Raw genomic sequence first — 16,570 nt, forward strand, 5'->3', positions numbered from 1 at the left:
GTAATGCAGGGAGCAGCCGAAAGAAGAAAAGATAAAAATACAAAAAAATCATTTTGAAAGTTCACTTAATTTCTGTAGATCTTCTCAAGAACTCACACAGTGTTTCATGGCATCAAGTGGGGTTCCAACCCCAACATAAGAAAACACTACTCTAGATTAAGATGGCATTATATTTTTCTACTCTGGTATTAATTTTTTTTATAGTAGGTACATTAAGTTAATTGAGAACCAGTTCTCATTTACAAAGACTGCCTGGCCCAGAGGCAGCATTAAAAATAGATACAAAATATCAGTGATAAAAGCATAAAAACAAACAAAAAAAAACATTACAATTCAACATTTTTATAACATATTACATCAAATGCAGTAGAGTACAGTGGAAATAATAAAAACAATTAAAATACCAGTGACAAGCATTGTAAAACAGGTGGATAAAAACAAGTGCAGTGATCTTGTGCTTGTGAATGCATTGTCAAATCATACAGATTACTGCTTTATTTTTACTCTTTCTGTCAACCTGAGCCAAACAAAACTGCAGACAAACTTTTCTTGTATCATCTTAGCAGTCCATGCCTGCTCATCTGTATTATATATATGATATATACTGAATATTTCAGCTTCTACGAAAATGTTGCAATTTAAAAAAAGTTAGGGATCAATGTTGACCTTTGACTAGCTTCACTTTACATTTTAATATTCATGTTTGTGTGTAATGTGTTTCAGTGGATCTCCCAAAAGTGGAGGGGTTTGTAGCTCTGAATACAACTGACAGCAGCACTATTCTGAACTGGACCCGTGTTGCAGATGTTTCTGGATACCTTCTCTCATGGAGGCACATCTCAGGTCAGAGACTAAACATAAACCACTAATGTTGTGTAACAGTATAATTTGTGCACATTTTATTTCAGTCCATGAAATAAATCAGCATATTGTGTTGCATAATGAGTCTTTCTGTTTTTTCTAAAAAAAATTTTTACATGTTAATAGGAATTTCTATATAACAACTTAAACAAGCTATGCATGTCTTCAATTTCCCAATAAAATATGAAAATACATTTTATTCTAGATACAGCCATAACAATAGTTTTTAAAGAACAATAGTATTTTAATTGCTTGGCCTTGTGACACATCACCATATTATGACCAAATGTTTTCTCTGTTTATTTTAAAAATCACTTATTACATCATGATTGTGTGTCATTTTAAGTGTTGGAAACCAAAACAGAGACCCTGGGCCCTGCCTTCTCTTCCTATAAGATCCGTAACCTCCAATATGGCAGAACATATATATTTACCATCAGACCATTGTATGGAGAAGTGGAGGGACCTGTAAGCACCATATATCAGAGGATCTGTAAGACTTCTTTCAATATGATTAAACATGTATAAATACCTGTTTTACCACAGCGATTAATGATTGGAAACAATGTTTATAAATTTAAGATTAGCCACAAATATTATCTAAACAATTACTATGTGGCCTACATGTTTACATTGCAGTAAATATTGTTTAGCAGCATGCGTATATAAGCTAAAAACTATAGTTTCAAAGCTGATGTTTATGATAAGTAGCTTGGAGTATATTTGAATACTAAATTAAAAGCAAAGCGTTCCCTGAAGGAATGCATTATGCCCGCTGCGTTTTTATGTCAGAGTTGTAAAATGAGATAACTTTATGATGTGAAGGGATGACATTATAGCTGTTTTGTTGAAATCTTGTAAATGTTATGCACGATCTCATGAGATATTGTGAGATCTGTTAGCCCTTGTTGATAAAAGTTAATCAGTTGTACATGTACATCTAGTGATTACTTTCAGAGTTTATTTGAAATCCACCCACTTGTTCATTAGATATTTGAGTAACTTGACTGACAAACACACACATTCACACACCAGTACACAGACCAAACATTGCCCTTTCGCTTTCAGTGGTGGGCGATAAAATGTAATACAAAACTGAAGAGCTAGACTTTCAGCGCCCTTTCACAGTTTGGCTTCTGATACACACCTCTGTCAAAACAGTTAAGGGGTTTAACTACTCTGTTTGTCAGCAGTTTAAATTAAAGCACTTGGAAAGTATTTAACTTATCTGTATAATCAGTATATAAATTATTGTTTTGGTATCAATGATATGGAGGTTTGTTCATTTCTTTCTGACTCAATTCTGTAATCTATGGCACTTTCTCCAATTTATTTATTTATTTATTTTTGTTGTCTTGTGAAAGCTAGTTTCAAGCGACAGACATGGCTGCTTGGATGCTTCTACAAATACTTGCCAAGTTCATTTTTTAAAAATATTTTATGTATGTATCACAGTGGGACAAAGTGATCCTGTGAAAATGGGCAAATCTACGTCAGCTACAGTGACACCAAACTCTCCATACACCACGACTAGTCCACAGACCACCTCCACTGTCATCACTACTGCTGCTCCACCTGCCACCACGACCACCGAGCCCCCCACTGTTGCACCACCAACTAAATCATTATCAACCAAGAAGCCTCCAGATCAGCCTAAAACCAAAGCAGCTTTGGTCACCGCCCTGAAACTGACCACAGTTGGCGCAAAATCTACAACTCCACCTCGACCAGGTATGTAATGCTGGTTTTAGTCAGATAAGTTGTAGAAAATCTAGTTTTTTTTCCTATGCATTTGCTTTCTGTTTTTTCAGTGTGTGGGAAGGCCAAATCAGACATAGTATTCTTGGTGGATGAGTCCTCGAGCATTGGCGTTAACAACTTCATCAAGATGAAAGACTTTATTTTTCGAGTGGCCACTTACTTCCCTGTTATCGGTCCACAAGGCACACAGGTCTGTTACTCAGTGGAAATATTTTCTGTACTTGCTTGTTTTGGCATGACCTGCTCAAATTTAGCCTTATAACTTTCATAAGTTGAGCTGTAAATTTATCTTTTCAAAGTGTTTTTTTAATAATAATTTCTACCCACAGAGCAGGTGTAGTGCAGGAGGATTAGTTATAACATAATTTAGTCTTCTTTCCAAATACAAAGGAAGACAAGCTCTACAAATATGAAACAAATTAACTTCCGTCAGCACACTTAAAATAGATCAGAATGTCTATTCTGCAGTGATGTGTATGCTTGCTTTTAATTTTCTTTCAGATATCTTTGGTTCATTACAGCGATGAGCCTCGTGTTGAATTTCGTCTAAGCGACTTCAAAGACAGAAACTCTGTCCTCCGGGCAATCAGGGGGCTGCGGTATGGAGGGGGTAACACCAAAACAGGTTAGCAGAACTCACTCAGATGTGAACACTGTTTTTCTCTGTTTGCAACCTGTCGTCAGTCGACATATAATTCCTTTAAAAATGTCCATGTCCTGCTGTTGATGTCTGTTTTTAGCAGCTGTTATATTGAAGTAGAAAAACACTCTACCCCCAATCTGCTATTATCAGGTGTCAAATTTGATCTTTTTTCTTTGTGTGTGACCAGGAAAAGGGATCAGCTACGTTCTGCAGGAAGTGTTCCAGGAGTCTTTGGGGATGAGGCATGATGTGGCCCATGTTCTGGTTCTGATTACAGACGGCAGGGCCCAGGATGATGTAATGCCACCCTCCAGAATTGCACGGGCTTTGGGTTAGTTTAAAAAAATAATTCTTACTGAATCCAGTGAGCATTTATCAGTTTTGCTTCAAATTGATGGGAAATAATGGTGTTATTCACAGAGTTAGGTAATGCTAATCATGATTTATATTACTGTTGAGTTTTAACCATCATGATTATTTTTTTGCGTTGGTTCATTTCTTTTTTTTAAACTCCAAAAATAAAATAGAATTAATCTGCCTTAAAATATAGAAATAGTATGTTGATTCTAAATGTAGGCCTTTGGAAATTAAATCATATTTTACATTTTATTGTCAGTTGCCCATGTTAAACTATATACTACCTAAAGGTTTGATTCTGTCTCTGTTTAGGGGTCAGTGTTTTAGCAGTCGGAGTTTCTAATGCAGATATAGAGGAGCTGAATAAAATTACATCTCCCACCAGCTACAAAAACATCTTCTACTGTCCAACCTTTGATGACTTCCCCTCCATAGAGCGGGAATTTATCGGCAGCATCTGTGGTGATGAACTCCTATCCGAGTTTAAACTAAATGACGAGGTGAGGAAAAAAACAAGACAAAAACAATTCTAAACTGTATAAGTTTTATATTTATTCCTCTTTGTTCAGTGGCTGCAATCAGAAGTGCAAAGAGGGATGTGTTGTTCATACACATCAATGACAAAAACACATCCGAGTGTATATTTTAAGCCATATTTTGATGTGTTTGATTGTACCTGAAGAGCTCTTACTATGCACATAAGTACAAAAACCATGGCCATGTAAAAAAGCTTACTTTAAAAAAATAATAATTTCATGTTTAGTTTGCTCAGTTAGACACTCCGACTGAAGACCCAGAGGAGCTGCATAAACCTCAGGGTCCCTGTCCCTCACAGTGTGAGAAGGTTAGTGCAGAATTATATTTCCTTAAGTCAAAATTATGAGGTATTTCATTTCTGAATCAGTTATTAATCATGTTAATTATGTTTTAACAGGGTCAGAAAGGAGCAAAGGTCTGTAAAGTGATCAAAATAAATATTGTTTTGTGTTCTTGTTAAGCAGAGTTATTGATTTTATTTCATCATTATTTTCAGGGAGATGGTTTTAGCCTGGGAGGTTTGGTATGTTTCTTTAATAGCCTATTCCTTTATTTTATCATTAGCTGAATCTTTTAAATTAAACTTGTTTTTTTTTTTTTTTACCTGTAGAGGTTTAGGCAAAGCCCTGGACAATTTGATCCTTTCACATCGTCCAAAGGAGAAAAAGGAGAGAGGGTAAAAATGAAATATCACTATTGGTGTTATTGGATTTTCAATTATGTCATTCTTTTGCTGTATTATTGGCCACATTTCTTGAATTTTCTCTTTCCCGAACTCTGATTTTAAGATGCTGCATAGACAGTTAACCAGTAGTCATGGTGACAAGGGCTGGATGATGGATAAGCACATGTTTCTAAATGTTTAGGGAATACTAGTGTAGTATGTCAGGACAGCTTTGCTGGGGACACACTACTAATTAATTATTCTTAAAGCTAGTTCAAGCACAAAGAATATTAATTGTTTAATTACAACGGATTCTTTTCTCTTTCGAGTTAAATTTCTGCCATGTGACCGAGATAACTGTGAGTGGATTGTTTAATCAGTGACATGAGACGCCATTTTATCTTTGACCCATCAGAATAAATGCGGTCATTTATTTAACAGAATCAAAATTTAACATCAAAACATGTACACATTGATTTGCTGATCTGTTTCTGATTAATAAACTTGGCACGCTTTACTAACAAGACAACAGAACATTACTGATTGAGGCTGATTCACCTCTGAAGGCATCTAGATTACTGGCGAATAGAAAAGTTAAAGAGGAGACATAGATTTAAAGATTTAAAAAGGAGGTTTAGATGGAAGCTATGTGTGAAACCAGAACATTGCACCCTTCCTCCGACATCCCGCTCAGCTTTCCGGTACACTTCAGGACGTGCAGCGACTTTGTTACCTTAGATGGGGGATACCTCCACTCCGGAACAGAAGTCCATTAGTACGGTCCCTTTACAGCGTCTCCGGTTAAAGTATCTGGGAATCTTTAGAGTAAATACATATACTCATGAGGTACTCGGTTCCACCGAATAAGCTTCCTTAGAAGTGGAGCATTTACTGCTCGGGTTGAGTGCACTGCGATGCGAGCGGTGACTCAGCTAAATGGAGGGACCCCTTGGCACATGGTCCCATCCATCCGCTGCTTAAGTGAGTCTCATCTCTGACCAAAAGTTCCAGCAAGACCTAGAAGAGACTGACTCGTGAAGTCTAAGACTGAAGACTTAGCCCTAAGACTTAAGACTCCTACTGAGTTCCAGCACTGAACTCCAGGACTGCACTTCAGGACTGAACTGAGTTCCATGACCGACCTCCAGGATCGAACTGAATAGTTCCACGAAGTGTTCCTTTTAAAGGGGTATACACTTCCTGTTACGTGGTACTTCCTGATTGGTTGGAACAACCAGCAGGGGGGTGGTTCTAGTGATGTCAAGAGGGTCACTAGAAGTCAAGAGACAGCATGAATGTTTACGAACGGTTAGTACAGACAGAGAAATATTATGACGAAGTGGGACAAACGCAGGTGCCAGTTGAAGTTATTTACTGTCTGCTAGTTTTAAAAACAAGACACTTCATTCTAATAACTCGTCTCTGTTTGTCTCTGACTTTTGACCGACATCACTAAATGCACACTTACTTCGTAAATAGACATTTAACTGTATGATCAAAAATCTGCTGAGGTTTAAAAATCATTAATACTGTTTCACAGTTGATTTAAATGAGTGGTTCACTTCAACATTTAGAAATGGTATGAACTAAACACACTTTTGATTATCAAGATATTGTAAAATAGTAATGATAATATAAAAAAGAAAAGTGTTCTTTCAATTGATTAATTCAGGATACAATTAAATAGTCTCTTGATGAGATAATTTGTATTTCTGGATTCAAATCAATGAAATAACAGTTCCTGTCCCCTGAAGGTCTTCAGAGACAGGTTGAGGTTGGAGGCCTAGTTCACTACACTAGAAAACATGTATTTGACAAGATCGCTGTATTAAACTGTGACATAGCCATCTTGTGTGTCAGCAGATATTATGCAAACATTTAAGCTTCTCTAACAAATGAATACTTAATTCTGAAGTGTGAATTTATGTATAAAAAATAGTGGCTACAGAAGGTAAACAAGTGATCCTGACTGACTGTATAGCCTTTATTTGACAGGGACCTCCTGGCACAGATGGCATCCCTGGGTTGCCAGGGCGACCAGGACGAACTGGACCCCCAGGTTCTCCTGGCCAGCGGGTATTTAAACACAAAATAAATAAAAATCTCACAGTGACCTTATCCAATTCTCAAAAGATGACTTTTCTTTCAATTTCAGGGTTCTCCAGGCATCCCAGGTGACATGGTGAGCTCTAAAGGTTTTATTAGAAAAAAAAAAGCATTAAATTGTTGGTGCAGGTGGTTTAAACAGTCCCTCATTTGATATCTTTTATTTGTTGTCTTTTCAATCTAGTTTTGTAAAATGCCAATGAATAAGTTATAATTATTAAGCACTAAATAGTTAAAAGATGTTCATAATGTAAAAGACACAACCTCAGAGGTGTGAATGTGAATAAAAGTTCAACACTTTGAAAAGCATCACATCTAATGATAAAGATGAGTAGCAGTTTTGCATTCAATGGGATTTTTTTTTTTTTTTAAGTATTTTGAAGCCTTTTGCGTTTACTACAGACAAAAATAAATAAAGAATCCTGACCCCCTACTATAGATACAATGGTTCTGGTATTAAAAGGAAAGAAAGCTACAAATCAGTGCAAGTTATCCTGAGAGTGTCCCATTAATCCTCATATGTGTCTGACTTCCATTTGCTTTAGTCACCAGATCTTAGCCCAGATATCAAAAGCAATATTTTTGGGTGGCAGAAAGGCAGCTCCGAACCATCAACACAAGGAGATAATCATTCTGCAATTCATTATGTACACTAGATTGTCTTTTTTTTTTTTAACTGTAACAGAAAAAGTAGAAACACACAAGAGATTAGAAACAGACAATAAATTTAGTATTTATGAAAAACAGTTTTGAATCTGAAGCAGGTCAGATGAGTAAGACTGTTCTGTAGACTAATTCTACAGAATTAGTACTTTTAAGGCAGCTTTGTGATACTTAATTATAGTATGCTATCCCTTCTTTTGATGGTTTACGATCACATCTATGAATGAATTGTTGACCTTTGTTTCTGCTTATGTCATTTAATTTCTCCTGTTGATGGCAGGGTTCTCCTGGACTCACTGGTTCAAAGGGACAGAGGGGAGAAAGAGTGAGTTGAACCTTAGCTGGAGCATGCATCAGGATACTTGGAGTAGTTTTTCTTTCAGAACTGGGCTCAATACATAATCATCCACTGGATTTTGTGACCTAAAATGCTACTACAAGATCAGTGGAAACTATATTAATTGTTTAGTTGTGTACACATGTTTGAAGTTCACTTTTGTTTCCACACAGGGAGAGCCTGGGTATGTTATCGCTGGCACAGATTCTAATTTTGTCCCGGGGCGAAAAGGAGAACCTGGGTCTTCAGTAAGTCCTCTCAAAAAGGTTTTTGAAGTTAATCAAAGTGGATTATTATGCAATTCAGCCATTATTTTCTGCACAACGCAGGGCCCCCAGGGACCACCAGGAGTATCGGGTGTCAATGGTTCACCAGGCCTGCCTGGCCAACCTGGACCACCAGGACCACAAGGAATATCTGTGAAAGTAACTAAGTTAAGATTTTAAGTTACGCAAATGGTTTTGTTCTGTAGCAAATCGTTATGTTTTGTTTTAAAATTTTTATCAGTCCACATGACATTGTGTTATGATACATCGTTTTGATGCAGCAAACAGTCCAACAGAGCTGCTTTTGTGATTTCTGCTTTGTAGGGAGATCCTGGAGAGCCGGGAGCGAAAGTAAGTGTGAAATTAGCCTTCTTCATATAATAACTAGCTAGTACTTTTGCTTTATTTTTCTTTAACAAGATGTAAGCAGAAAAGTCTTTTTTTAAGTCCACAGAATCAGTTATTTTGTTACATAACATTTCTTTGCTTCTGATCACACTTTCATTAATTTTTGAAAGGGTTTACGGGGGAAGCAGGGCATGAAAGGAGACAAAGGAGAACTGGGAAAAGATGTAAGCACACAACTGTTATTAGCAGTGGGGAAAAAAACACTGGGTTGCTCAAAAACATTGTATTTAGACTATTCTTGTGGAAGGAAAAAATGTTTTTGTCTCTTTTTTTTTTTTTCTACTGTCAAACTTTTACACAAATGCAAATTTCTGCAGGGTATTGCAGGTCTGCCTGGTCCCATTGGCATTGATGGGGTACCAGGACTACCAGGTCAGAAAGGACAAAAGGTGAAACTGTCACTGCATATTTTTATATTTCAATTGTTAAAAAAACAAAAAAAAAAAAACTGTTATGTTTTGATTTTCTGCACATAAATTGTTTTGAAGGGTGAAGAAGGAATTGGTATACAAGGTAATCAAGGCCCTCGTGGAGAAAAAGGAGAGAAGGTACATCTGTACATAGACAAAACTGGTTTTAGAGACCCAGGATGTGAGTTTGTGTCCTGTTTAAACTTATTTTGTGTCATTTTATTTTATGCAGGGAAATATTGGCATAACTGGAGCAGTTGGCCAAAAGGTATCAGAAATTTATTTTTAACCTAATGAACATGACAAGTTTTATTGTAAAAGTAAATTAAAAATATTTGCAGAGTAATATTTTTTTACTAAATTGTCTTTAAGGGTGACCGTGGAGATCAGGGTATCCAGGGTATTGCTGGACTTCGGGTTTGTACATCATTTTTACGTTCAGTTGAATTGATCGCAACAACTTTCTGCATGTTTTCTCTTTCAGTGCACATGAATTAGTTTTGGTTCTCAAAAATGAAATAAAGCCAAACTTTTTTTTCTAACTGAGCTTGTGTAAGATTCAGTGATGTGTAAAAAAACATCATGGCAAAGTGATTCGCTTTTACTTGCAGGGTAAAAAGGGACTCAGAGGAGAGCAAGGGCACAAGGTGACTTCATCCCTTCCATCATAAAGCTGAAAACATGCTGGACTGACATGGTGTGTGTATGCACACATCTGTCACAGGTGTTTATTTATTTTTCTTACTTTTGTTAGGGGGAGCAGGGAGACATGGGACCTGCTGGGCCACAAGGACCTCAGGTGAGTGAAGATTATAACTTAGAGAACAAATTTGAACTTAATACTAAATAAACTTAACCTGAGATGAGATTATCCATCCATTTAGTTTCTTTACCCACTTTTCTTTTCTGGGTCGAGGGAGAGCTAGGTCCTATAGCAGTCACTGTGCGAGAGGCGGGGAATGCTCTGGACAGGTCTCCAATCCATCATAGGGACACATAGACAAACGAGACAACCATTCACACTCTCACCAACACCCTGGGTCAATGTAATTACTAGTTAACCTAACATGCATGATTTTGGTCTGTAGGAGAAAACACATGTGCACATGGAAAACATGGAAACTCCACATAAATGTCCTCAGGTGGAAGTCGATCCTGCAACTTTCTTGTTGTAAGGCATCATGGTTAACTGCTGCTCCGCCATGATACCTGAGATGAGACTGAGCACCTGAAATTTAAGCAGTTATAGATCATATAAATACATTACTGCTCCCCAAATAATTTCATATTATATATTAAAACCAGTTGACTCACGCTAGCAAATCAAAATCACAGAGTTTTTAAAAGTTAAGGCAATTTATCAGTCAGATGCTGGCCAGGAAAACTTAGAAAAGGCATGCAATTAGATCAGCGACTGTTCTCTAATGCAACCAGGCAAACATCAGGGATGATAAAGAACCAAATGAGAAAGTAATTTTGTTCTGAGGATCAGAGTTTATCACAGATGGGGAGTGATTGCAAGCAATTGTGAGCTGAGGTGTCAAACCTCAGTGAGTATCTTTTGCAAATGGTCCATTTTTCCTGCTTCAGTGCTTTTTAATTTGAGGCATCGGAGTTCTTTGGAAAATATTAGCACAACAATTGATGTCTTGGGGACCATCTCCCTGTTTTTCTTTATGAAATCTTCATTTTGTAATACAAAAAGATTAACTCTGAAGAAGAAAATTCTACAAAAAAAATAAAAGGAATGCAAGTTTTCATGCGCATAAGCTATAAAGAGACAGCTTTTGGATGGAAGCCTTGAACGAAGAATAACAGAAATGAAGTGTAAAAGTTTAAAAAGGAAAAGTGCATTTACATATTTGCCTTGACTTTAAAGGGGCAGACAGGGCCGTTGGGACTGAAAGGAGATGAAGGTCCAAGAGGAGTCCCTGGAGATCCTGCCAAGGGTGTAAGAAAACAGTTCTTCACTTATAAACTTCATAAATAAAGTCATTCATAGCTCAGCTCTCCATTTTACTTTTTCCACCCTGACAGATAATTGGTCCGACTGGAAAAAAGGGCGCCAGGGTAAGTTAAACTTTTAGTTATTTACTTATTTGCCACTGATTCTCCAGATCAAGTGAACACAGTTTGTAGATCTTCTTTTGCGATAAAATTAGATGAGAACACAAACAAATATCTGATATGAAAATGAATTGTATATTAAGGGTCAATATTTCTAAATTTAAGTTTTTAAAGATATCCAAAATATTTAAGCAAGTGAAACAACTCTATTTGTTTTTTTCACTGCCTCACATGTGTGTCTGAGTTAGTTGCATTTATTTATTTATCTTAACGGGTTGAAGATACGTCAGTCAGCTCGGGGGAAGTGATGCTCTTGATGTTTCATTCCATAAAAACATTGTTAATTAATTGTTCAGGGTATTCCTGCATGCTCAGACTCAATCCTCTGGGTCCGCTCGTCAAACACAATTAAGATTTCTCTCATTAACTTTTGCAATTGGCTTCTGAACGCTTTGTTGATGGGGACCTCTTTAATCTCAGTCCACAGGGTATCATTTAGAGCAGAGTGAAGTTTGGCCCGTCGGCCAGACTCATGTTGACTGATGTGTGTGTGTTTGTGCTTTCTGTCTGTCAGGGAGACGTCGGTCCAGTTGGTTCCACAGGTCCTCAGGGAATGAAAGGAGACCAAGGAGACAAAGGAGAAAAGGTTGATGGATAAAAAATATGTCTGTCATTTTTAGATTTGGTCCAGTTCACCAAAATAAAAACGGTAAATACATTTTAAAAAATGTTGTCTGATTCAATATGTGCAGGGAAGTCCTGGTTTTGGGATTCCAGGACAGCCAGGACCAAAAGGGGAAAATGGTGAGCGGGTGAGTCACGTATTGCTTATACTCTGTTTTTATGTGCCATTTTATAGCATGAAAGAACATGAATATTTTATATTTGTTACAATTCACAGGGAAATGTTGGTTTATCAGGAAAACCAGGACCAAAAGTAAGTACATTTTTAATTTTTAAGACATTTACACCTAAAACTTCATGAAACTAATGAAATCTTAATTGAAACATATTTAGTCAGTTATTTATTAATTAAAATAATCTTGCATACATAATTTTGGGTTGTGATGTAATTCTTTTCAAGATGCAGTTCAGGTGGTTTTAATTAATAAGCGGGCTTTATTACAGTCTGATTTCTAGACTTTGTGGAAATAGATCATGGTACGAATGAAACAGAGTATTGCAGCACTAAACAGAAAGTCCTTGCTTCTCATCAGAAAGTTGATTATCTTTGAGGAGGACCAAATCTAAAGAAAAATAGAATTTTGCAGCCAGATAACGTTTCTCAAGTTTTTCTCCTTAAAATATTATTTTAAACTTTTCTTTAAATTATATTGAGTCAGTTTTAAATCTAAATCAAGAGAAATGTGAAAAGTCAAAGCAAGTATTTCATAGGAAAATAAATGCCAAACTGAAGTTGGACTAAAATTCCCCCAAAGTTGGAGTCTTAAACTGATCAACGATAACAGAAAAGGTTTAGTTGCTGCACAATTTCACCAGATACTAAAAAAAAAACAAATGTTATATTTCTCACAAATACATCACATTGGACAAGTTTTGTCAGTGAATGTATTTAGACCATTTTATCCATATATAGGTTTATGTATATTAACTGTGCTTTAATAGAAGGGAGCCAACGATGAGTCATTACTTGATGTTTCACTCTGCAGGGTTTTGTTAACATTTTTCATGTAAAGGCTTTCCTCTCAGATCACTTTAATCAACCTCATTCACAGTCACAACAGGCAGCTGTTTACAGCAAAAATGCTGTAAAACTGACTGCGTGTTATTTACCCAGCATCCCTCAGCAGGCAGACAAAGCTGGTCACAAGCAGGTGTATACAGTCAAGATTTTAGCAGCTTGACAAGCAAACGTTTTCCTCCTCTGTTGTTAAAAACCAGATCAAGACAGACAATATGTTTTTCTTCTTGTCTTCCTTATGAGGAAAAATAAGATAACATTTAAAACTTTATCCATAATAATTAAAATGTGCTCAAGTTTTAAATCAAAGTTGTTTTTTAGGGACGAGATGGTGCGAAAGGTGAGATAGGGAGTACTGGCTTACCTGGCAAGCCTGGCGATCCAGGATTAAGAGGTAAAGATGTAAGTAAATCCTGAGTGGTTGTTAATGGCAATAAAAATATTTTATATTATGCAGTGCAATTCTGATATATTTTTTAAATATATTGTTAAAAAATAAAATAAAACATCGGATTTAAGATTCAGTCATGACTCGGTACTACGTAATGAATGCTGGGACAAAAGGACATAAATGATGATGTTCAAAATGTTTATTAAATTATGTGCAAAAGATTTTAAATTAACATAAAATTCAAAAGTGAGTTCCAAAATTTGTCTTTTATAATATGTAAATGTTTGTAGAGATGCTAATTACCTTTACTATAAACAAAATTATAACTAATTACTGTAAAATTATAATTATTGTTAACTGTCTATACAGGGAGTATCTGGAGCAATGGGAGAACAGGGAATAAAGGTACAGTCGTTTTTTAACTTAGTACTTGTGATTTTTTTTTTCAGTCAACATTTAAAATTTCACTTTCTAAGCAGCATTTTTTTTTTTTTTTTTTTTGCATGTGTGGAAAGTCATAACCAATTTATTGCTGAACATGAAATATTGCTGGGAACTGCTTATTTCATGTTGTCTTTTGTAGGGTGAACCAGGGCCAGCTGGAGAATCTGGTGAAAGAGGAATAAGGGTATTTTGTCAACATCATGATTCAAATAAAACTACATATATCATCATCTATAATAGATGATTATCGGTAGTTGCTGTACAGTTAAAGATAACTTGGAGGAAAATATTTACATAATGCAGAGATTTATAAATGCAACCGTTCTAATCACTGCAAACAGCATACCTAATTAATAGTAGCTTGTATTAAAGGACAGGTTGACTGAACTATATTTATGATGAAGTTGGAACAAAACTGAATCCTGATTTGTGAGAACAAGATTTTTAGTTTGATAATAGCAAGATGTTTGCACAGATTTTTTTTCCTGAAAACTCAATTCATCCTGATGTCTGAAAAATCTATTGTGTGTTTTATTTTCAGTTCTTAATCAGTTTGTGAACTATTAACACTGAATAAGTTGCTCAACAAAGCTCATGGTGGTTTTAAAATATGCATTAATATATAATAATATGTTTTTTGATATCCCATTCTTACTGTTGGATCAGGGTCCTCTGGGGTTACCAGGGCGGCCAGGAGACCCTGGAGAAAAAGGTGACTCTGGGAAGTCTGGTCAACCCGTAAGTTTTATGACTCATTAGTTAAAATGTCCACCCAGGCAGAATGGCCTGTGTTGCTTTTTGGGATTCATTGAGAATATTTTGTGTTCATCATCATTGTAGTTGTTTATTTTTAACTTTTTATCTTTTGTCTGAAGGGTACTGATGGAATGAAAGGTGATAAAGGCGAGCCGGTATGTTTAACTCTATCTCCTCCTCTCAGAGGTGGCGATGATCATTGTTCTCCCACTGACTGCGTTCTGATCATTCTTTTTCGTCAGTCAACCTTTCACATCTTTACAACCCCACTATCCTCCTGTGACTTCATGATTTCTGTTTTGATATGTTAATAATTAATTAGTTTTTTGTGGGCGTCACCCCTGAGTGAACGTGTTAATTTCCTTGTGTGTTGCAAACAGAATTTTAGATTTTAACAGCATTTTTTTGGTATTTTTCCTACCATGCTGGCATTGTCACAAAGGGGAAACCAGGACCTCCGGGAACACAAGTAAACAAATCTAATTTATTGTTTTACACAGCTTTCCTATCAGATTAAACGAGTGCTCAGCGTTTGACAGCATTTATTTTAACCACACACAACAAAAACAAAAGTCTGTTTCTGAAATGTTTGATGTGTCACTCTGTTTTTCATCAGACTGTTTCAGACAACAGTATACTGACCAGAGTGATTAAGGTAATTTAAAGAACAACATGAAACAATATTTGACTTGTTCAGATTTGTTATTACAATTTTTTCCTTTCCTCTCCTGCAGGGTGAACCAGGAGAGTCTGGTCAGCCTGGTTTGAGAGGGGAAGCAGGTGTACCTGGGCCAAGAGTGAGTAATCTGTCACTTCATTTGCATTTATCAAAGTCAAACTGATGCTTGACTAAATTTTCACAACAGTGAAAAGAATAAAGTGTCATATGCAGTAATGATATAAAATGTTCTAAACAAAAACTACTAATCATCCCCAGCCTTCAAGCTTTCTATAATATTTATACATTTTAATTAATCCAATAAATAAATATCTAACACTGTAACACAGTGTAACACTGCATGTTTCAATTGATATTATCTATTTTGTAGGTAAATTATAAAATGCTGTAAAAAAAATATTTGTCTTAAGTCACATATTTAATTGTTTTTTTCCCCTTATCATTTTCCCTTTTCATCAGTTGTATCTTTCTTTCACATAATTGTAATTTTACCAGCTTAAAAAAAAAACTATCTCTGTTGATCCTATCCAGAAATCCTATCTCTGTTAATTCATGTATCCCTACAACTATACGCAATAATGATTTCATGAGATTCTTTATAAATAAAATTGTTTCAATTAGGGAAAAAATTCAAACCAACATTCCTAGTATCGCCTCTGGTTCTGTGTCCGATGAGACAACTTTTAAAATGTCACTAGAACCTGATTTATGTTTGGACTGTTTTTGTCCTGTTGAGCTCTCTGAATTGTCAAAAATAATAACTTCATCAAAACCATCCACATGTCTGCTAGATCCCATCCTAACCAGGTTATTTAAAGACATATATCCCTTAATTAATAGCCATGTCTTGGATCTGCTTAATTTGTCTCTAATAAACAGTTACGTACCACAGAGCTTTAAGACTGCTGTAATTGAACCTTAACTTAAGGAACATAACCTTGACTCAGGAATCCTAGCCAGTTATAGACCTATATCTTATCTAACTTTCATCCCAAAAGTTCTTGAGAAAATAGTTGCTGGTCAGTTACCTGATCATCTGCAAATAAATAATCTGTTTGAAGAGTTTCAATCAGGTTTTAGAGCTCACCACCGCACTGAATCTGCACTGGTGAACGTTATTAATGATATTCTCATGGCCTCTGACAATGGACAGGTGTCTACACTGGTCCTGTTAAACCTCAGTGCTGCATTTGATACAGTTGATCATAATATTATTTTACAGAGACTTGAACATGATATTGGAATTACAGGAACGGCTCGAAATTGGTTTAAATCATATCTATTTGATAGATTCCAGTTTGTAAATGCAAATAATGAATCTTAATCATACACCAAAGTTAGTCATGGAGTTCCTCAAAGTTAAGTGCTTGGACCAATACTCTTTACATTGTATATGCTTCCATTAGGTAATGTTATTAAACAGCATGGGATAAATTTTCATTGTTATGCTGATGATACACAGTTATATTTGTCCATGAAACCCAATGAATCCAATCAGCTATTCTGACTACAAACATG

At 35.9% G+C, this 16,570-nt stretch overlaps 1 protein-coding gene across 1 annotated transcript in view; it reads left to right on the forward strand.

Moving 5' to 3' along the window:
- The window catches only part of col7a1l (collagen type VII alpha 1-like), a 67,243-nt gene that overhangs the window by 20,130 nt on the left and 30,543 nt on the right, over nucleotides 1-16,570 (forward strand). Inside the window, exons 18-54 of the mRNA XM_037696170.1 lie at nucleotides 724-843; nucleotides 1,208-1,354; nucleotides 2,317-2,592; nucleotides 2,673-2,812; nucleotides 3,124-3,247; nucleotides 3,453-3,596; nucleotides 3,935-4,122; nucleotides 4,386-4,466; nucleotides 4,557-4,574; nucleotides 4,656-4,682; nucleotides 4,770-4,835; nucleotides 6,819-6,899; nucleotides 6,979-7,005; nucleotides 7,873-7,917; nucleotides 8,103-8,177; nucleotides 8,259-8,354; nucleotides 8,520-8,546; nucleotides 8,714-8,767; nucleotides 8,921-8,992; nucleotides 9,092-9,151; nucleotides 9,246-9,281; nucleotides 9,386-9,430; nucleotides 9,625-9,660; nucleotides 9,768-9,812; nucleotides 10,893-10,964; nucleotides 11,051-11,083; nucleotides 11,655-11,726; nucleotides 11,833-11,892; nucleotides 11,982-12,017; nucleotides 13,104-13,184; nucleotides 13,543-13,578; nucleotides 13,757-13,801; nucleotides 14,284-14,355; nucleotides 14,493-14,528; nucleotides 14,816-14,842; nucleotides 14,990-15,028; nucleotides 15,108-15,170. Coding sequence (XP_037552098.1) covers nucleotides 724-843; nucleotides 1,208-1,354; nucleotides 2,317-2,592; nucleotides 2,673-2,812; nucleotides 3,124-3,247; nucleotides 3,453-3,596; nucleotides 3,935-4,122; nucleotides 4,386-4,466; nucleotides 4,557-4,574; nucleotides 4,656-4,682; nucleotides 4,770-4,835; nucleotides 6,819-6,899; nucleotides 6,979-7,005; nucleotides 7,873-7,917; nucleotides 8,103-8,177; nucleotides 8,259-8,354; nucleotides 8,520-8,546; nucleotides 8,714-8,767; nucleotides 8,921-8,992; nucleotides 9,092-9,151; nucleotides 9,246-9,281; nucleotides 9,386-9,430; nucleotides 9,625-9,660; nucleotides 9,768-9,812; nucleotides 10,893-10,964; nucleotides 11,051-11,083; nucleotides 11,655-11,726; nucleotides 11,833-11,892; nucleotides 11,982-12,017; nucleotides 13,104-13,184; nucleotides 13,543-13,578; nucleotides 13,757-13,801; nucleotides 14,284-14,355; nucleotides 14,493-14,528; nucleotides 14,816-14,842; nucleotides 14,990-15,028; nucleotides 15,108-15,170 — 2,702 coding nt within the window. The remainder of the gene's footprint in view (nucleotides 1-723; nucleotides 844-1,207; nucleotides 1,355-2,316; nucleotides 2,593-2,672; nucleotides 2,813-3,123; nucleotides 3,248-3,452; nucleotides 3,597-3,934; nucleotides 4,123-4,385; nucleotides 4,467-4,556; nucleotides 4,575-4,655; nucleotides 4,683-4,769; nucleotides 4,836-6,818; nucleotides 6,900-6,978; nucleotides 7,006-7,872; nucleotides 7,918-8,102; nucleotides 8,178-8,258; nucleotides 8,355-8,519; nucleotides 8,547-8,713; nucleotides 8,768-8,920; nucleotides 8,993-9,091; nucleotides 9,152-9,245; nucleotides 9,282-9,385; nucleotides 9,431-9,624; nucleotides 9,661-9,767; nucleotides 9,813-10,892; nucleotides 10,965-11,050; nucleotides 11,084-11,654; nucleotides 11,727-11,832; nucleotides 11,893-11,981; nucleotides 12,018-13,103; nucleotides 13,185-13,542; nucleotides 13,579-13,756; nucleotides 13,802-14,283; nucleotides 14,356-14,492; nucleotides 14,529-14,815; nucleotides 14,843-14,989; nucleotides 15,029-15,107; nucleotides 15,171-16,570) is intronic.

The sequence above is a fragment of the Nematolebias whitei genome, chromosome 22, assembly GCF_014905685.2.
Source record: "Nematolebias whitei isolate Nwh7 chromosome 22, NemWhi1, whole genome shotgun sequence".
In the NCBI taxonomy this organism is placed as follows: Eukaryota; Metazoa; Chordata; class Actinopteri; order Cyprinodontiformes; family Rivulidae; genus Nematolebias; species Nematolebias whitei.